The 22,685-nt window shown below is 34.2% G+C and overlaps 1 protein-coding gene across 1 annotated transcript in view; it reads left to right on the top strand.

Annotated features, from left to right (window-relative positions):
- LOC132700454 (headcase protein) overlaps nt 1-22,685 on the top strand; it is a 258,760-nt gene that overhangs the window by 222,453 nt on the left and 13,622 nt on the right. Inside the window, exon 3 of the mRNA XM_060667781.1 lies at nt 21,499-21,687. Within this exon, the coding sequence (XP_060523764.1) occupies nt 21,499-21,687 (189 nt within the window). The remainder of the gene's footprint in view (nt 1-21,498; nt 21,688-22,685) is intronic.

Raw genomic sequence — 22,685 nt, 5'->3', positions numbered from 1 at the left:
AACATTTCACAATAATTTAGTGGACTCAAACTAAACTGGAATGCCAACAGCGTGATAGAAAAGTGAGGCAAATGGTACAATAGAAAAAAGATAGTGAATATCCTCACTACTAGCCATCGTTGTCCTTCTCTTTCTCATTGAAATAAATGAGCTGTTATTTTATTTGCAGACGTTTTCGTTATGAAGTTATTGGCTATTAAAGAATATTTTCTTTGAATAAAACAGAAACTATAATAATCTAATAATTGATATTTAAATTCAAAACATTCATGTGTTTCTCAATTTGTAAACTTATTGTCAGATAATAGTGGTAGATATTTTTTCCTAAGGTAAATAAAAAATAAAAATAAAAAATAATGTTAATTTAGTTATCAAGTATGCCTCTGGAAATTATAAAAGTACGGAAGATACAACGGAATGAAAAGGAAGTAGAAACAAGGACAACATTTTAATATACCTTCTTACAAAACTTCTGGATTCCTCCTGCGTCGGTTTTTGCTTAGTCGGAATTGAAACTGACTTCAGTTTCGGTGGCTCTGAAGAAGCCAACAGGATGATTGGCGAAACGTCAGCAAGTTCGACTAAGCAAAAACCGACGCAGGAGGAAACCAGAAGCATTACAGTAGCCTGTGGAAATTTTAATATGCCACTTATTTTGCCGCCAAACCTTTTTATGCGGATATTTTTTTTTGACAAAAATGATATTTTCTAAATTAAAGCTTACTGCTACATATAAGTAAAATAAAATGATGTTGATAGGGGAATAATAAAATAATAAAAAGATTATTTCAGAAACAACGATGAAGTATAAATATTTTAAATGAGTTTCAACTTGAATTTTGTCAGCAGTAACTTTATGGCCCAATCAAAAATATTTGGGATTTTAATTGTATTTCCGTATGATAAGCCTTTTCATTAATAATAAAATATATATTTTTTGAGTCCCTTTTGGAGAGAAGAAAGCATTTTCGGCGACATGTTTAATAAACAAATTAACATTATTTTTTAATATTCTTATCCTAGAAATCAGCCGTTTATAGTAAGATTCATTATCAATAAATAAATCATCAACCAAGTAAGACCTTTTTTGTCCAATAATAGTTGATTATTTTGATTACTATGATTATGTTAGTTATGTTAGTACATACAAGTTAAATTAGTGCAAACGTTCTCATTTTCACAGAATATTTGTTGGGGTATGGCAGCTGTATCAGCATCACCGTGCCTTTATCAAATGTAAAATAAATTTTTAATGAATAGCATGATTAAAATCCAAACTTTTATTTTTATACGCTCTTTTATGTTCGTTGATGCTTTTCTTTAAAGTTCTACCTTTTAAAAACTTCGGGATTGACGTTTAATGTGGGGCATTTACTTTTTACCAATCATCTTGTTGGCTTCTTCAGAATAGCGTAACTGAAATTGGCTCGCATTCTACTATTATATATATATATATATATATATATATATATATATATATATATATATATATATATATATATATATATATATATATATATATATATATATATATATATATATATATATATATATATTCTCACGTATTGATTCACGGATGCAAAAATGTGATGACACTATATTCCGGGATATCATCCGTTCGCTCGTTGAACTCCGACTGGAATCCTGCATCCGACTGGAATCCTGCAGACGTTTCGCCAAAATCTCACTTGGCATCTTCAATGCTCGCGCTCCGAAAACACTTCGAACACGAGCGAACGGATGTTATCGCGGAATATAGTGTCATCATTATATATATATATATATATATATATATATATATATATATATATATATATATATATATATATATATATATATATATATATATATATATATATATATATATATATATATATATATATATATATATATATATATATATTCACATCTTGTAAATCGAGATTTGGCACCCATTCGTTCACCAATGCATTTGAGGTGGGTGCATCAATTAATTCCATCAGTCCTTCCTCATCTAAAGTTTCTTTCCCGAGTAATAGTTCTCTTACATCCTGATTCACATTCTTATTCGCTTAAACGAGAAGCAATGTTTGCCAATTCAACTGGGAGTGAAATTGTAGAATCATCTTGTTTTGCTTGAACCATGTAAAGTTAAAGAGGTAAAAGAGGTTTCCAACATGAAGAGAAGGAGGACAATTTGCACATTTGGATAATCCGGTTCTATATTGTGGCAACCAGCATCATCAAGAACCAACAACACTTTGAAATACTTTTTACAAAGCTTTTGGTTTCCTCCTGCTTCGGTTTTTGCTGAGTCGAAATCAGTTTCAGTCAAGCTCTGAAGAAGCCAACAGGATGATTGGCGAAATTTCAGCAATTTCGACTCAGCAAAAACCGACGCAGGAGGAATCCGGAAGCTTTGTAAAAAGTACTTTGAAATACAATGAAATACATAGTAACAAACTCAGCTGAAACTGGAGAAATCAAGTTCGATTCATCACCAACCGACGCAGAGTGGAATAGAGTTTTTCCAATATATTACTAAATGATCAATTAGTTGGATTTGAATGATAAATCTACATTTAATTTCAAATACCCTACAATAACTGTAATTAAGAATTTATTAGCACCCTTTCATATTTATAGACGTGGGAAGATTTCATAATGGCACAGTGTTGCCGAAACAGGTTTCGTACACCAATAAATATTATGTTCAAATCAGTTCAAGTACTTGAAAGAGTGACAAGCTCCCCCTATTTTCACCCTTTTTTCTTCGTTATTCTAATCAGTTATTTAGTTTTAAAATTTCTTGGCGAACGTATATTGTATATTAAATATAATGACACTCGAAAACAAAGACCGTATGGTATATTATCGGATTTAGACTAGTTACTTTCTAAAACACGTAACAACAAATGTATGTTTTAAGACGATAACTCCATTTCATACATTACATACATAGTGTTCTAAATATTTCAAAATAGGAGTTTTTTGTCACTATAATCGCTTTTTTCGTAAATTTTCGGATTATTGTAAATGTCGTTTCAGGCCCCAACACAAATTGGCGGAAGCTCTAACGTATTCAGGTGTTTGTTATGCGAAATATTAAAAAAATATCCCTTTCGTTTCCTTTCCGAAAATCTTTAGGGCTTTACGCGCCGCCGTCACGTCATATGATGGATACCTCCATGCAGTCTACACACCGACATCTCGCAATGAATGTTTACAACCGTTTTAATAAGTCTTATTAGAACAAGTCCGCGCAGTATAGATAAATCAACCGGTGTCGCATTCTTCGGCAATTACGGCGACATGATAATTAAAAATTAACATTAATTTACATAACCGGGGAAAATTAAAAGTTTCGCGTGCCGTAAATCTTGTCAAGGAAGCCTGGTAGCAGTAACAAATCAAGCGGCTTCGCTTCGCGTTTTTGTTCGCAAAACGATTCGGCACAGACCACATACGCACGCACAATTTGCGATAATCGACGTTGACAAACTTTATTTATAACTCCGCTAATATGGCGAGTGAAATCTCTTTTGAGCCGTTCCAGATAGACATCTGTTAAATGGTTTCGACAGCAGCGGTTTGGCTCGGCGTTTTGTTATGGAGATGCGGCTTTATATCGACTGCCTGTGCCTGTGTGTGTATGTATGTGTTTAAGCGCATCGAAATAATCGAATATACGTATCGCCTTTTTTGGGGAAATTGCCGCGATATTGGGCAATTTGCGGCCTCGCACTTTGGCGTTACGTATATATACCACGACGAAACTACTTATTATTAACGGCATAACATTTTAACTTGATGCAAATATCTTTTGACTGATATACCATACACAGAATAATAGTTTTATGTGTTCACAAGCATATGTAGATGACAATTTAATTCAATATAGGTATTGTTGGTTTTTACAGTATCTTTCTCTATTTGCCCAGTCTTCAACTTTTACGTTACTGCCTCCGATTTATTTCAGCTTTTTCTTGGTTCACCCCTTTTCTTTTTTTGTTTTAGACTCTAGTCGAATTTCTTGTCGCACATGTCCGTATGATCTCAGACTCTGTGTCTATTGTATCAACTATATTAGTTGTTATACTCATACATTCTCTTAAGTGAGGCTGTAAAACCTATCTTTCGGCCCCATATGTTGTGAGTCTTTGAACTGTGGATTTATGTATTATCATTTTCATAAATTTTCTTATGCATTAACAAGTTAACAAACCGTATCTCTAATATTTTGTTAACCATTAGCTATAAAACAATAAATAGTTCTTTTTTGAACAATAATGATATCTGTTTCATGTATATTTAAATATTTATAATATCTTTATGAACTTTTTAATAATGTTACATTATAATCTCACACGCCAATGAGCGGAAATTATTTCCTTCCAGCTTACGTCATTACCATTCCATTCTATTCCAAGGCCTCCTCCTCAATCCTTCCTTGCCTATATTAAACATGAACTTTATTTTAGTTGGACTTCCCTGAACTACACCGAATTTGAAGATTTCAGAATGAAGCCATCAAACCAATATTTAAAGTACCTTGTGCGAGCCTACAAGAATAGGCGAGATTTAAACCCTATAATAAGAAAATTTTTTATATCAGATGTTACTGAAAGCGATTTTAAGGAGAATAAGTCCATATGTCTTGATTTCAAATTATACATGTTAAAGAATCTTTTGCAAGTCGGCTTTTTTTGTTAATATTTCCAACATTGTTGTTCTGCCGATGTTAATAAGTATTCCCCGATCCCTGTAGATTAGGATTATTTGTATTTGGCTATATCATGTAGGACTGTTTAAGCTTGTTTACTGTCTATAATAAATTATTATTATAAAGAAAGAGTCCTACATAGCTATTATTGAACCCATCACCACATATGGATCATAACATCTAGAACGAAAGAACGATTCAAAGCCATAGAATTAGACGAGCATCCAGAACATCCCCGTTGGAACATATCCGTAACGAAACAATTAGAGAAAGAGCAGGTATAAAAGAGGATATTTTAGGGAGAATAGAGGATAGACAACTGATATGGTATGGCCATATAAACAGGGTTGACAGAAATGGATGAGAAAGAAGACTTCTAGAATATACACCGACAAATAGGAGGAAAATCTTGGACAGGAAGAAATTTAAAATAACTTGTGATTTAAAAACAAAGACAGGGAAAATTAAAACATCCAAGAGTAATGAACGATGCAGTATTTCGGAATTTGATTTAATTACTTAAAATAGTTGGTTAGTGATGGACATTTTACCCCGGTTTAATTTAATTAACTCCGCGCTAGGTCGGGACGTTTCGGCTTTGTAACTATCAACAGATTTTATCGTTCTAGTTACTACCGGCAAACTGCTTACTTTCAGATTAGAATTATAGAGGCAAAACTCGGATGAAATACGGGCGCTTCGACTCGCCGGATGCAGACACTATCCGATAAAATATTTACCGGAGGTTTTACGTTATTGCAGAGACGTTCGTGATCGCCGACGACTAAAAACTTTCGGACACGAGACACAAAATAAACCGTTAAAACCACCAAGGCAAAAAAAAAGATTTAAGAAAAGCCCCTATATACGGTTAGTTTTCGAGATCGATACGCGGGCCGCCATCAGTGCCGTCCGCGTTTAAAATTCGAAACGCGGCGGCCTATAAATAAGTTGTCACTTCATGCGAAACGCATCTATATTTTATGTGCCGAAGAACGGGCCTCCGTCTTGATTTTTACTATGACGAGATCAAAAAGTTACGAGACTACGTTTTTAGTACTCGAGGATTAAGTGCGGTTTACGACGGAGCAAAGTTTCCCAAGCAGAGGCGCGTCGCAGGGGTTAGATCCCCTCTTATGTTTCATCGAAAACTTCCCGCCAATTAGGGTGGTTTTAGAATCAAATCCCATCCCGATCAGTTTGTCATATTTTGAGTCTTTTGCATACTGAGAGAGAGTTCGTTACTACTGAAGCATGTGATATTTAGCTTGTTTATCAGGGGTACATCAATTTTAAAAAATAAAGACCTAAAAAATATTTTTTAGCGTCTTGAGTTTTTAATTGAAAAAAGTATCCTTTTTTAGAATCGATTTTTAGTAAGTTATAGGAAAAAATCAGTATTTTTCGAATTTGTACGAGAAAACCCGGCTTCAATAATGAATAAAAGTGGAATAAGGGTCTTATTTCTCCATAGAGGAAAAAATGATAGAAACTTGACATGTTTTGTTTTCGCGTTCTATACCTTCAGATCCCAGAGACTTCCCACGTTTATCCGGCCAACCGGTATAATAAAAAACACTACCTCTACGTTTTTGGTAATTAATTAATTTTGCTCTCGATGGAATACAATGACGAGATACATAAACTTTTATTAAAACTTTATTTCTTCTTGTGCATTAAGTAGTAAAAAATACATAGTATATTTGCAAAAAAATAAATATATCTTAATAACATGTTTCCAGAAAGGAAAATTCAAAATGCACGTTTAGACATACTTACTTCCAGAGCAACACCATTTTCGTAGGCATTTGCAAAATCCTTATCAAACCCTGCAGACTGGCAATAGAGAAACCAATGTTTTAAAAGGCTCGTTATTTATAATCGTAAAGTTTTCAAATTTTTTAAATTAATCAAAATATATAAGAAAATAATCAGGAAATCTGAAGGGACCTTTCATGAAATTTACTCAGAAATCCAAAAATGGTACTTCAGTTGGACGTTATATTACCAACGGTGTTATGATACTTATCAGATACCCTCTATGTGTAAGTGTTGCGTTCAAGATTTTTCGAGAAAATAAACTAATCTATTGATATTGAAAACCGTTTTCGCAACAAACCCTGTTTAAATCCAGTTATTAGTAAATTTGTATGGAAATTTTTATGTTTCCCCAAATTTCTTAACTTGATCTGTAGAACTAGCAAGCCACAAACCAAATAAACTCGTAGCCCACATTAAACATAACAAGGTTCGTAACAATAACAAACGTGGGAATTACCCCCATCCAAAACGGATCCATTAGACGCGTTAAAATTCAAAACGGCCCCCGGGAACGGCCAAATTGAACCGCCGCCGCCGTACCGAGCATAATAACTCCTCGAAGTGTTTGTCATAAACCGAAACTTTAGTCAATAATTATCGGGAAGTGCTAAGGAATACTCCCCGGAGTCTCCTAATATAAAGCAAATGACAGGGCAGCATAACTCAGAGGTCCTGTCTGCAACCCTCCGGTGGCCAAACTTCCAAAACTAATTACGGAGCGGTGATTGATACGTAACGACGTCGACGTCCTGGGGGCGGGAACATCTCGCCTTCGACACACGCCCATTTATTAATTTATCCCCGACGTAACAATTCGATCCCCAACGTCCTTGAATCATATGTTTTTTCCACGACGCTAGCAAAATTTCATCTATCTAAATCAAAATACTCATCAAAGAGGACCGTTAAATTACAAATGAGTAAATCAAATCTTCTTCTCAGAGTTCCATCTTCTATCGAAGGTTGGAAATTATCATGGCAATGCGGACCTTGTTGACAGCCGCTTTAAATAGCTCAGTGCTGCTGCAGCCCAACCTTTCAACACTTCGCCTACCTCGTACAACCAGCTGCAACAAGTTATATCTTGGTCCCCTCATTAGATATCCTGGATATTCAACTTTCCTTTTTTTATTGTTTCAAAAATTGCCGGCTCGCATCCATTGATATCCTTTTTGTCCACGATATCTTCAAAATCCTTCTGTAACACCAGAGCTCAAACGCAGTTTATTGACTTGCGTCTGCTTTAGCGTCCATACCATATAAAACGGTAAATAATACGTAGCACCGAAGCTTTCTCACACGCAGTATCAAACTCAAGTTCCTGTTAGTAAAGAATTTTTTAAGTCTGATAAACGCTGGTCGTGCAGTTTCACATCATCAAATCTAAGAATCCCAAATTTAGAAAAATGTAATAACATGTTATGCAGTCATTGAAGTGATCTTCAGAATCACATGGCTGAAACCAATCATTCTCTGACCAGTAGTTTGTAATTGCTCCTTCTTTAATTAAAAAACATAAGCTCGAATTCAAAAATTTTCTTTTTTTTATGTACTTTCCAACTATATAATTAAATTAAAGAACAGTAAATATAAAAACTGTTCAAAAAATTTTTGTACAGATTTTCTGGGAAGTTTTAATTTTGATCAGGATCATTTTAATGAATATCTGGTGCCCGAATTAATACAAAAAACCTAGAAAAAACGTTTTTTCCCCAGTTTCATGTTTTAAAGACCGGTAAAACCGGACGAGATCTGTCACTTTGCTGGACAAATTAAAAATAAACATAAACAACAGCAGTGGAATAAGCGAGATTCCAAGTGGTATAATAAAAATTTCTGTTCAATATGTCAGTAAAGTGTTTTATCTATTGATTAATGACTCCTTTGAAAATGGAGTATTTCCTAGACTAACTTAAAATAGCTTTAATAAAACGGGGACCCAGAAATAATTACTAATTACAGACCGATTAGCGGGTTTTCTAAAATATTTGGAATGGCTAACAGTATAAACTGCTCAACAATCATCAGCATTGATATGTAGCAAATAAATTAACCGAAACCGCTATACTTCAATTTATAAAAACATTTTTGAAACTTGTAGGGAGTAAGAAAACAAAGAAACAAAACAAAGAAAAAACAAACTTAATTATTTTGAGAATTAAATTAGGTATAGCGAATTACCACTAGAAGTTTTTTGATTGGTCACTTTGAATTAGAGTTCTTGCACACTATATGAATATGAAAACTTTAAAAATAATCTAATGTGCAAAATTTCAGTCACAGTGGTCAACCACAGAAAATTTTTGTGGTTTTTCGTACCTTTAAAAAAATGTAATTTAGAGACAATTGTAGGGAGGTGTTTAAGGCTGAGGACATTTTGACTGTGTACTTTTTATAAATTTATGAAACATTGATATCCTTTTTTTAAAATAGAAAGGATTTCGAGCTTCAGATATTTCACAGATATAATATTAGAACCTTATAATTTTAACCTTAACTGAAAGGAGTCCTTTACAGATCTAAAGCTCTTTAAGTGCACTATAAAAAAGTTACTAACAGATTTAGAACCTTACTCTCTAGAAGACTTTGTTTTAGCAGGCTCTAATTAATACATTGTAAGTAATTGAAATTTGTGATAGGATCTTCCTTTTCCTTTTTTAACAACAATTTGCTTTGTGTTTGGTATGTTATTTTATGTAATGTGAGAGAACCTTATTTTGGCAAAATTCATTAAAATCCAACTGAAAATTAGTCTGTTACTTTATGTATCACGTAATTTAATAGCAGACCCCCTAATTTTAAAGGAAAATTATAAGATTCTATACATGCCTTTCTGAAGGTCTAAAATTACAAAATTTTGAATACAGTCATCATATTCTTCAAGTAATTTAGGATTTTTTTTGTTGAGAAATGTTAAGTGGTAGGAGAACGTTAGATCTTTAATGTCATAGATTGGGTTGTCGGAATTAAACGAGCTAGGTCTAGGCTTTATTCTATATTCTACTTTATAAAAAATAAAAACTTATAAATAATAAATACGTATTTGATAGTAGAAGCTAGGGCGTATTGAGTCACAACTGATATTTCTTTTTTTTTTCAAGAAAACACATTTTGTTTATTTTAAACCGAAGGTATTGCCATAAATAAATAAAAATGAATACTAATAAAATAATTCCTTAACTGCCGTAATTTTAGAACATGCTATCAGTAGTGCTTTTGATTACACCCATTCCAAAAAAGTGTGTGGTGCTTTCTTGTGAACCAGTAAAGCTTTTACGGATTAACTTTTATTTTAGATTTTTGACATTTTTTAAGTCGACAGTTTCAATTGATGAAATAATATAATAATAATAAACATTTCAGCTGCAAACTAGTGTTATGGAAATAAATTCTTCCTGCTAAATAAAAAATGACATTTCCGACCCCACAAATGGTGCAGTTCATCGGCAAGCGGGAGGTGGTCTTTTTCCTCCCTCCTACAAATGCGGGAGTTGTTTTAAAAGTTCAGCCAATGTAGGCTGGTAATGTAGGTAGATAAAAAAATGTTGCTGTTATTATGAAGTAATCACAAAATACAGTAGAGAAAATTGTACACCTGCCTCCGAACTAAAATGCCTTCGAAATGTGACTTAGTATTGCTTTATACATTTGGTGTAAAACTTGATAGCAACTAACCGAAACTGAAGAAAAAAATCTTATAATTTGCGCGTCCCATTCTACTGCATAATTATAATAATCAGCTTTCAGCTCGATTTGACACGAGACAGAAACCTCGAAAAAAAAATTAATTCCCCTCATCCTGAGACAGGCCACGCAATACCAGCTTGCGACCGATTCCACACACACACACACACACACACACACACGCAAATTTTAAACACAATGTTGCAAGATCTCGGCTTATGACTTGTTCGTGCAACAATTAAGTGCGCGTCTGTATAAGGATTAAGTTTCCCTGTGTCGATCTCCGATTCTTTCCGAATGACTTTGGCTTTAGTTGACGCTGTTTTTTTTCTTTCGTTTTGGGTGCCTCCACCCTGTAACGCGAGCTCGACGAGCGCTTTACGACTTGATTTCTTCTTAAACTTATAATATTTGTGCGCTCCGCTCGTTTGTTTGCTTATGTTCGAATTAAAGATTCGTTTACGGCTGTTTATTTTTATATCATTTTTATGACGTCTTTTTTAAATATCATTTAGAGCGAGAGTTCGTTGGCTCTCTGATCGTGACATACGAGGCCTTGTCTTAAACTATGTGATGTTTTTAGTTTTTTACGTCAATTTTAACTAAAGCTCTTCTTAACACATTTTTCTTTATTCCTCATAAGTATATAGTGGGAACCAAATAAATTTTATTTTGTCCGATGCAGATTTTATAATAATTTTGTTTTTACGAAAGATATATTATGTCTTTAATGGTAACAACAAAAGATTTAAACAGAAAATGGTCGAGTATATCTCTTTACAATCGCAAAAAAAAAAATAAAAAACTGAACGAAAGCCGGCAGTAACCTTTTTAATATTCCTTGCAAAATTTAGCACATTAGAAGCAATTGCATTTAAAATTTAGTTTCTTCAATCCGCATAAATAAAATTTGGTATCTGCTTAGAGATTTTGGCCCTAAAACCCGAAAAAACTAATAACACTCCGGAATATTGATGTCTATATTTGTTTATTACCTTAGTACGCATTGGTTTTAGTTTTTCCGTTTTTATAAACTGCATGAAGCCGATAGAACGTTCGAAAATTACGTATAGGTAAGTTCGTTGGATGATTGGCAATTATTGAAGGTGTTGCATATTTTGTTTGTCATAGTTTTCAGTTAGTGCGCATGCCTGTAGCTTATAATAAAGTTCAGCTTCTAGGCAGACGAGAGTCGGTCGGTCTCCGAGTCGCACACAAAAGCGAAAAGAACTTTTGTCGGTACTAAAAATGTCGGGATAATTTGTTTCTTTTACAAAATACACAGTCTTAGTCATCCTCCGACGTTTTATTTTACCGAAAAATTGTTTTAATGAAAATTGCTGAACAATAACCCCCAAATCAATAACAGAAGGCTTAGTCGTCTCCTGACAAAGCGGATTTCCAATGCTTTTTGAATTTTTTCAAAAGTAATGAAATTTGTTCTAGTAGATTATGATATGGTAGAAGATTATGGTAACGACCATAAATGAAAGGGACCTAAAGATATTAAAATGTTTATGCTGCAATTTTTTCAATTAAGAACGTAGAAAAATCAAGTTTACCTATGTTATAAGGTGGCAGCAAGATATCAAATGGTAAGGCTGATTGAAGAGTGACATCTGTGCAGATAGTTTACTACGTGCACCTATCGAACATAAGCAGATACCTACCATCGATCCTACTAACTCGTGATATGATGAAACAATTTTGGCCACTTGTATTGGGCTGACATTATGATTTGAAAGGCAGTGTTCCAAAAATTGACTGATTAAGATTGTTTCTTCAATAATACAAGCGTTTCCTCAATCACTTAATATTTATTGAATTTTTCTATTCTATAAATGGACTGTATCTCACATTGCGGCGACGTCACGACCCATGCCGTGCACGCCTACCTCGTAACGCTACAAAATTGTTACTCCTAGCAGAAACGTAGACCTTGCCGGTTTGGCGTACAACGCACTGTTGTCACATTGACTGAAATGTCCGGCATGTTTAAGATACACAAAATTAAAAAGAAATTTACATAATTCTGAACTCAACAAAGATATTTGAATAAATAATGATAAATAAAGTTGAAAACATATTTGTATAAATTATATATAATTATTTGCAAAAAGGGACTGAAAGTTATTTAGAACTGGTCAAAGTTCAGTCCCAAAAGTATAATCGTAGAAAAAAAAAAAACAAAAAATATCTTCAAAAATATATATCTAGAAATAAAAGCTAAGTTTTATGATATCAATATTATATTTTGAATGGACAACAGAAGTGATAGAAAAAAGACAAAATAGAAAAGAACATACCCATCATTTAGGAGGTACTGTTTGTGTTTTTGTTTAAAGAATTGTCTAGGGGCACTGTCGTATAATATGTAAAGGTTATATGAAAACGATCTTTAATAAAGTGAGGTATTAACGTCGGTTCCGTATTCTTATTTACTAGGTAAGAGGGACATTGATTATATGTAAATACTGTGGAACAAAACTACAGAATGCAATTTAGGTCGATTTTCCATTGATAACCATCTAGTTTCCCGTAACTTATGTGATATTGACATCCTCCTGCGTATATTATGTAGAAAGGCAAGCGTTTTGTACCCTCTGAATTCTGTCTTTATTCATTTTACCCAAACATCCATAAGGTTAGATAAAGTTATTTTTAGTTGTTTCGCAAGTAATTGACGACTTAAACCTTAAAACTTAGGGATGTGTCAAAATGTAGCCCTAGACTTCTTGCTTGTTTTATGCATCTAATAGTGTGTCGTGTTTTTTACTCTTGACTATCATTTATTATATTGTGACGAGCGAACACATCTGCCAACTTTTGAGAAACGGTTGGAGAATTAGACCCTGATTGTGAGGAAACTATGCTTTCTATAAATATGAAGCGCCGCTGCTGCGCTGCCAGTCAGTCGAAAAATGAATCCGTACAGCGCGGAAATAAGTAATCAACTGATATAAATAGATCATTAATAGGAGAATCGTAGTGTGTAAATAGTCATTTTTAAATAAATATAATAGTGTATAATAATAATAATAATATAATAAAAATAAACCCGCAAAAACATTATCCAAATCAAATGTTCCTGTTCTAACCTAATATACTTTGTTATAAAATATAGAATATTTCCCTAGTACTCTGCATACTCTACGGGGTCAATATGTCGAAGGAGTGCGATACGATTCGAATATTATCAACCCCTTCTTCAGAGAAAAACTCTTCATTTATCTTTTAACCGGACCGACCCTCAGTTAGGGTCGATTTATATTGAAACCTATAAAAGGCCGGGAGCAATTAAGCGCGAGCAATTCATAACCAAACCCGTTGTTAAATTTATATAATTCGACGTTTTGTATGCCATTTTTCGTCCGAATTGCGCTTAATTTCGCAAGTTTCGAGAACGGGACGACGAACGGGACGCGTCATCGAATGAATAGAAATACGTGTTAATGCACTTTCCGGGGTGGCGTTCATTAAAATTCACGGTTTTACAACCCTTTGCCTTTCGCGAAGAGTCATTTCCTGGTTTACGACCGCGCTATCGCCGCCTCGTAAAGCCCTACCGAATGGCGATGTTGATTTTTGCCCTCCCGAAACGTTCATTTTGACGGTTTAATTTGACTTTAAGGATTAAAGCGGATTATGGGCGACGACGACGAGAACGACGCATCGCCAGACGTCATCCCGGTCGTAAAGTCTGTCGAAAATTATCGCGCCACTCGAATTTTGGAAGGAATGTGCCATTTTTTCAAAAGCGGTTCTATTTTAGTGCCCTCTCTCCTTTAAAAATGGACGTAAGACGCTTAAAACAATAATACGCGTTTGTGTTTCAATGGTTGTTCTTTCAAGCCCTGCTTGGGGGTATTTTGGATCTTTAAGGATGTGACTGCTTTGATAAAAGTGTCACTTTACCCCTTAAATACGTACTGTTAGCGCTAACTAGCTTGACTAAGTCAAAGAACCACAAGCGAAATGAAATACTCCCCTACTTCATCACCATATGACGAAGAAGAAGGTGGACAAGAAGAAATAAAGTACTAACATAGGTAAAAAAAACGATTTTTTTTCGATCTGATACAGAAAAACTAGTTGCTAGTTACCTCTAGAAAATACTTACCACTTATGAGATCTTAATATTATTGGGAAGATTATTCTCATTATAGTTTTGTATTGTCCATTTAGTCTTATCACCAATAGAGCATAAAGCCATTATTATTGATAATTTTTATCGGAAATTTTTCCATAAATCGAACCATTTCAAAGATATTCCAGGTGAAAGATTGACGAATTTAAAGAAAAATAATTTTTTGTTCTGAATTTTCTCATTGACGGAAAAATAATTATCGCGAAATGTTTTTTTATAGGAAATTTAATGCTCTACAAAAAAGGTCTTTTTTGTGTTTTTTTTTTTAATTTTAAATGAACCCGTTCAGAAATTTTCAATTATATTCTTCAATTGTGATTAAAACAAAATTATAAAATAAAATATCTATAGAAATTTGATTAAGAAGAAATATACTCCCAAACAAATGGTAAAAAATAATTTAAAAACTGTCATTTCCTCAAAATAAACTCCAATTTTTGATAAATATTGTAAAAACTCATCAATTTATTGAATACATTGATAATACTTATTAAAAACTATGAATATAAGTACCTATTAGGATTGAAATTGGAAATATCTTCAAAATCATTCTAGCAATCGATAAACCACACGAGACCTTTTTTGTAGAGCATTAAATTTTCTATAAGAATAATCGAAAACATTTAACAGCCAATAACAAAATTCAGAACAAAAAGTTATTTTTCTTTAAATTTTTCAATCTTTGACCACGAATATCTTTGAAATTGTAAAACTGTAATGAATGCTTTCTCGAGGTTACTGGCAACTAGTTTTTGTGTTTCAGATCCAAAAAAAAAAAAAAAATTCGAGTATTTGGAACCAGAGGGAGGAATAAAAAATGCCGAATTAGAAACTCCCGATGAGATCTCAGATATTCCCTGAGTAACCAAGGAAAATAACAAAAGGGAAAAATTTGTTATTTATATAAATATCACCTAGAGAGAAAAAACTTCTAAATCACAACTAACTTAATTTGCAGGTGCACTTCTACTTTACATGTTAAAATTTTAGAAGTTGAAATTCCTCATTAGTTTTTGCTGGACTTATCAGTCGTAAATGCTTATTTTTCTTTATTAGTTCAATAAGAAAAAAAGTAAATATCTATCAGCTTCGTTAAAGACCGCAAAACACGATATTTTAGTCACGGGTTTCGAAGCGATCGGATGTTTTCGCTAGATTTAAGCCAGTGACGGTATTTTGACGTTTGTCATTTCTGATGGTTACGTCACACGTCGCGTGTTTTTTCAAAAATGTATCCAAAAATAAGCGTCTTCAGTCTTTCGGTTATTAAACACTGACACCACGGCGCCCATCTCGTGACTAAAGTGGCGTTAATGAAACATGCTGTTTGAGGAACACAAACGTTACTTGTTTAATGCCCATGTTTAGATATTAAAGTATTTCTTTTTCAACCAAAATGGGTTAATTTTTTAGATGACTGTAAAAGCTAAAAATTACTTATAAAAACGGTATTCAGGTAAAAATTATGCTTTAAAGTTACGTTATGCAATTTGACATCCCCCATCTATAGAGTTTATTATAACAAGAAATGTAAATGAAAACTTCCAGTTAAATTAAACAAATGAATATGAAAAATTACTATATATATATATGTTTAGGGTAATATTTTTTGGACACGAACCTAATTTTAATTTTTAGGGATCATTCTTCACAAAAAAAGTTTTACTTGGTTATTTTACATTCCTTGGGGAAGCAATTTCGTTATATTTTTACTATAAAAACACATATGGTGAAACATTGATTCTTCCTTTAATGTAAAATATCCCTTGTTATATCACAAAATCATTCTAATGGGATGTTTTTTGACTATTTCAAAGATATCTGGGGATTTTTTTTCAAATAGGAGATTTTGATATACAGATTTTCTCACCCTTCTTGGTCGGAAAGTCCCTTTCTATTAAATAAATTCTCTTTTGAAGATCCTGCGAGTAAACGGAGCTGTATCGTATTAAGTCTGGTTCGGGTCCCGTAATAAACCCGCTGTCGGGAATCTAACGGACGGCCGAGGACTGAACGGTTGTTTGCACAACGTTGTTATTACGTCCGAGGAACGTCGATCTTATAGAAGGTCGCGGGGGGTGTTATGCTTTTAATTTATAGATGAGCGAAAAGCCCTTTATTATGAATTAAAGACCGCGCGTGCTGTTTTTAGATTTCGGAGACTTAAAAGCGCTTATGGGCTGTTTTATGGGCTATAAGAGGGACAGATTATTTTTAGACCCGAGATATATCTTCAGGATCATTATTATTAGGTTATTTATCAATGTTCCTCTAGAGTTTCACAATTTTGATAATCTTAAAATCGAAGGTGGACATCTTTCAGGTTCTTTTGTGTGATGTCAAAAAATTTGACAAATTTGACGTCATCTTGATAAGCAATGACCGTTGTCAATCGCTTATGTGGTATTTTTTGGACAATAAAAGGGACAGAATATTTTTAGACCCGAGATATATCTTCAGGGTTCATTATTATTAGGTTATGTATCACTGTTCCTCGACTATTTAACAATTTTGCATTATCTTAAAATTTGGGACATAAATGTGCTGTCAAAATAATATGTCGATGCCATGATTTTTGATATTTTTTATTTTTAACTTAACTCAATCTTTGAATTTAAAATAATGTTACCACTTTAATTAGAAAAAAAAAAGAAATTTTACGTTAACAAGTAATCGGTAGAGTGTTAAGAAGCAGAAGAGGACTTGGGAGGGGAAAGTTTTAATAGTTGGGCGGATGATTGAGTCCCAAATGGAAAAAGGATAAAAGCCTGTGTCAATGGAATTCTTGGATGAATTTCCTGCATTTCATAGAAGAATAGGTTTTGATACAAGTACTTTAGTTAGGTAGTACTTTTAGTTTAGTGTCAGAAACTGGTCTTTTAGCCTGATCGATCGTAGAAAATCTGTTTGAAATGTTTCCGGTTTATTTTGATATCCAAGGTAGTGGAAATTGGAATGGAGTTCTAAATGGTCTCGTAAAGATGTTATGGTAAACGATATCCCAGCGATATGGATTGAATTTGAGATTTAATCAAATAACGACCATACTACTTGTTTGGTTGTCATCAAGTCGGATGTCGCTGCTTTGGGTGTTTTATAGAATAAACATTAAATAAACTACTAAAATAACCTATTCCAAAGGTGACTGAAATAAAAGTAAATCACTTTCATTTTTACATTTAAAAACCAAAACATTTGGAGAGTACGGGGGAAAAAAGATGTGGGTCCATTTTTTGCCCAAATAACACAGTTATTTCGTATAATATATCGGCTATAGAATACTACCCACCTATAAGAAATGGCTAGAAAGGTGACAGTACAAAGATAAACAGAATTTAAAATGTATATCCGTGGGCAAAAAAGATGAAGGTCCAAGAGGTTGTGCACAAGAAAGATGATAGTCCATAGGAAATGGCAACGCCGTGCTATTTCGACGTCTTATGATCGTAAATAATGCATACAGTTCAATCCCTATTTACCGACTTGTTTTTATTGACGTTGAAGTTTATTGGTGTAATTATTGTTCTTAAAGTTTTGTGGTGTATTTCTTGTTGTTGAATAATGGCTGAGCAACAAAAAACAAGGAAAAGAAAACCTATGGACGAATGCAGGATGTAACTAAAAAGTTACGCTTAAGTAGTCATCAAACTGGACACGACTGCAAATGTTTCCAATATCTCACTGCAGTCGATTTAAGCACGATCGTGTCTAAGTTTAATCAACTACAAAGTTATGATGAACAATTCCTTTATCTGATTGGTTTAATAACGTGCAAACCTGTAACACGCCATCGTCCTAGGAAATCTGAAGATGAAGCTGATTTTCATTCATTTTCGTATACTTATAAGGTGAAATTTTTAAAAAACAACGAACTCTGTGAAATCCCAGTGTGCTATAAAGCTTTTTTAGCCATACATGGGATAACTGCGAAGAGGCTATAAACTACACATTGAAATCCGATTTTCTAAAGAAGTAACAGATTCGGTCATGGAACACATTAGATGTTTTAAGAGTAGAAAGTCTCACTATGGCTTGGCTAATTTATTTACCTGCTGAGCTCAATATTAAGAAAAACAAAAATATCCTGACAAATTGGTTTCATATGAAAAATATAGAGAAATATTCAACACCAACTTTAATATTGCTTTTGAGTACCCACCATTACATGCGATGAGTAATGATTATGGACCTTCATCTTTATTGCCAAGTTATTTTTGCATCGGAATTAAAGTTTCTTTTTTATAATTTTGCATTGACAAGTTACATATTTTTTGTATATTCTGTCAAAAAGTATTTTAGTTCAAGTTAGCAATAATTATATTCCAAAATCCTATTTTTGTTTACCATGTTCTAGAGTAGTCTTCCTAAATAAAAATCGAAATTAGCCAGAATTAAGTTTCTTGGACCCTCATCTTTTTTTTCCTTTACTCTTCATTTACTATTTTGCAAAAAGTAGTCTACCTGAAGAAATACGCAAAATTCATTTTGCCTTAGCAACTCCCCGGCGCGTCAAAGTGAATTATAGGACAGAAAACCTCCCGCGTTCCTTAATATCTTTTCAATTAATCTCTCGGAACTGCCAACCTTGCAATCAGAAGCCCGACGCGAGCGAGAAAATTTCCGATTGTCAGAATTTCTATATCCGGAGTCAATCCCCGCCTTATTATGGAACCGGATTAACCTGCCCGGACAGAAAAGTAAAAATTCGTTACGGACCGGAGGGAAAATTATTACGCGAAACGATTGACCCCGGACGATCGGTCAAAATGTTTCCAATCTTTCTGCAGTCAGGACCTGTCAGATGCCCGAAGCGAGGCGGTCGGCCAATTACCGTCTATGTCCCGGGAAAATGCCTGCCCTTTGATGTTTTTGTTTCTGCGACTTTCCTCCGAGACGTCCGATTGAAATGAAATTGTTGCAACGTTTTTCTTCTTCTCGCGCGTTGTTGTTGTTTAGTATCGTCGCGTCTCCTTCTTCTCCACCCCGCCCTCACGTACTAATGGATTTCGTTTTAGTCTTAATAGTTCGCAGTATATCATACGAAAGTTTACCCCGGACAATAAAACTTTCGTTGTTATCGGGGGATTTCCGTTTAATGGCTCCCCGGAAAGTGCTTCCACGCGGTTAAGTGATTTGTTTATGACGTATGAAACGGCATTCGAATTTACGCGGTTTTGAACGGATTTTTTTTTTCGCCACAGTCATGGGCGGATATAAAAAGAAAAGTCAATACATTTTTATATGTTCCTACTCTATGACAGTAAGTAACATAGATTAGATAAAAAATTAACAATAGTAATAATAATAATAATAATATAAAACAAATTGTATAGATTTACTTGAAAATACCGATATTTATTTGTGTTGTACATTCATGATTCTCATTCTCTTTAAAGCTGCCTTTCAGGATTCTTTCTTTTTTGTTGCAGATCCTTAGGTCATCACAAATAGTTGTTTTTATGAGTGGGTTGTTTTAAAAAATTGACTCAAAAGTAAAGTTGATTGTTAAAGTTTGCATATAACAGTAATTAACCAACAATCATACTAGTTTTAACTTAATTCTTCTTGATTTATTTTCAAAGCTCCAGATGCTTAGGAACTAAAAGGTCACTTAATTTTAGTCTCGAAATTCATTATATTATAAATATTATATTTGTTTTATTTGAGGCCATTTAAAAAATCCATTAAACATCAGATGATCGTGAAAAACAAATAAAAAATAAATTAAACAATAAATCACCCAACTCTCCATGTTATAAAAAAGTGTAAACTGTCAGATTCTCAGGCCAAACTCTTTAAATACGCATTCAACATTTGCCATATATAACCTTAAGGAATATTTTTCTGGTCCATCGAGAATTGCCATAGTGTTTATACTGTTTCTTCTTCACTTCACTATTCAATGGTGAATTGCAATTTTAGTAGGTGCGTCATGTTAAATTTTAGCTTTATTGTTTATAGTGAATATTATTTTGAAGTCCTAGTTAATTAATCAATAAATATACTAAATATTGAGATCACAGGTCAACAAATTAGCATAATCCGTCAATCTTCCCTAGTTTAAACTTTTCATTCATTTAAATTTTTTGAGTAGTAGTTTCCGTTGTTCATTGATTGTTTTCATTACAGTTTCCTCGATATATTTATCCATCTAATTTAACTGCCAGTAGAAGCTAGCACACATCTTGTCCTGGTTTACAACTGCGTTACAAGAAGCGTTTTATTCTTTCTCTCGCTAACGAAGACAGTATCGCCAATTTTCTCAATTTTAAACTTGTCATTCGTTTAAACTTTTTTGGATAGTAGTTTCCATTGTTCATTGACCGTTTTCATTACATTTTCCCGATATAATTGAACTTCCAGTGGAAGCTAGCACACATCTTGTCCTGGTTTACGACTGCGTTACAAGAAGCGTTTTATTCTTTCTCTCCCTAACGAAGAGACTATCGCCAGTTATCATATCAAATTAAGTCACTTTCATTCACCGATATTAATAATTTTTGTATGCCGAGAGGTTTCAAAAAGAAGTAAATGATAGGCAGGCCGTTGCAGCTAGCAGCAGCAGTGTACAATACGTCGTGCCAAGTTTTGGTTGCCTGCCAAGACGATTAATCGACCCAAAACATATTCCGAACAATTAAGATCGGTATCTACAATGCTATCGGCATGTTAACGGGCCAGTTTTATAGTGTAAACAAAAATTTATTTTGCGACGCGCTTCCTGCAGTTGTCGCTATTGAGCAAACCGTTCGCTTTTCGTCGATGGCCAAAAAGAACACACGAGATATTCTTGCAGACGAAGAGGTCGTAAAGTATTTTACGATGCCTGCTGCAGTTTCCAGTTATCTTTACCTTCGTATTGCACCGGGGGTCGTTTATATTCATGAAACGAACAGTCCGAAAATAAAGTTCGAGATTCTGGGTAATATGGTTACAAGATGATGCGGGGAGTGTATATAAGGAAGCCAGTTACGATCTCGTCTACTGTGGGAATATTTTATGCAAATCCGTACTTGGTTTTAATACGAACGCTCAGCGTAACGATCTTGGCTTTATTAGGAAATGGTTTTTGTGTCAACTGGCTAATTACCAACATCCTCAAGCTCCACTACCATCACCTAATGAAAATATTTATCTGTTACAGACGGAGGACGAGGGGAATCATGGAAACGACGACACCCGCTGCTTCATTCTGTCCACTCTCGCCTCTCAGGGCCGGTCGAAGGTCCACTGCATCCTCTGCGAGGAACAACTACTGGTGTTCGACAGGTATCCACTGGTAGACGGAACCTTCTTCCTCAGTCCACGGCAACACGCCAAATCCTGCATCGAGGTATGTTTTACTTGCTCTTAAATGTTTCCGCTAAAATATCGGGTGTCCGCATATTGTTTGTGTTTTTCGTCTCGACTAACTAGAGTAACTTCGAAGAGAAGTGTTAGGATCGATAATCACCGTTTTAGATATTAAAGGGAAAATAATGCTAGGAGATGTTTGATGTCGGGGAAATGTAAGAATAAGTCCCCAATTATCGAGAAGCCCTAATTATCTGAATGTCTGGAATATGTAGCTTTTAAGTCGAACACGCCTGTTGTTAATCATGGATACAGTCTTATTAGGTCAAATTTAAAATAATTACTGTAAAGAAAAAGCGAACAATCCCAGGACTACTTCCTCTGCCCTATGGGTGTCGATTGCATTGTTTGCGGATTGACGACAAATAACTAATATCGACCTTCTTCCGCTCCAAAAGGCTTTTTTGTTTCGCTCATGGCAGCTTCTTACAATTTTAGAGTAGCGTCCAGGTGATTTCACTGCTCTCTATGATGCCTGACTATCCGTAAGTATGTTAATGTTTCTGTGTGCGAGCTGGGGCATGGTCGATCTTTATCCCCGTCTTGGGAAGTTTTTCAACACCGAGTATAAAGTGTTGTGACAGTGGTCAATCACCACTGATATGCAACAACTACCCATCATGAGCAATGAGCAACCCAAATTCATATTTATATTCGGAAACTGCTGATGCTGATGCAACTGATCTCTCCTTGATTTGACCTTATGGCTATTTCAAATTCGTGTTTCTCCTTTTTTTTTTATTTAACCCAGCACGGCATCCAGTAAACACCTGCTGTCTCGAGTAGAATTGTATCTTTGATCGTAGAAGGAGATTTTTTGACCAGTAGAAAATCTGGTTCTGATGTTATGTGTTTGAAGAATATTTGATATTTTGTCAGTAACGTTTTGTACGTACCGCAAGTACTGCGGTAACAAACGGAGAGTCAATGTCAACTGTTTGAGAGAAGAACAGAGGTAAGGTGGTTTAATTCCTAGCT

This window comes from Cylas formicarius, unplaced genomic scaffold (assembly GCF_029955315.1).
Source record: "Cylas formicarius isolate icCylForm1 unplaced genomic scaffold, icCylForm1.1 PGA_scaffold_4__25_contigs__length_36172078, whole genome shotgun sequence".
Classification (NCBI taxonomy): domain Eukaryota; kingdom Metazoa; phylum Arthropoda; class Insecta; order Coleoptera; family Brentidae; genus Cylas; species Cylas formicarius.
Note: the sequence above shows the minus strand (reverse complement) of the source record. Positions and strands in the feature narration are given on the sequence as shown.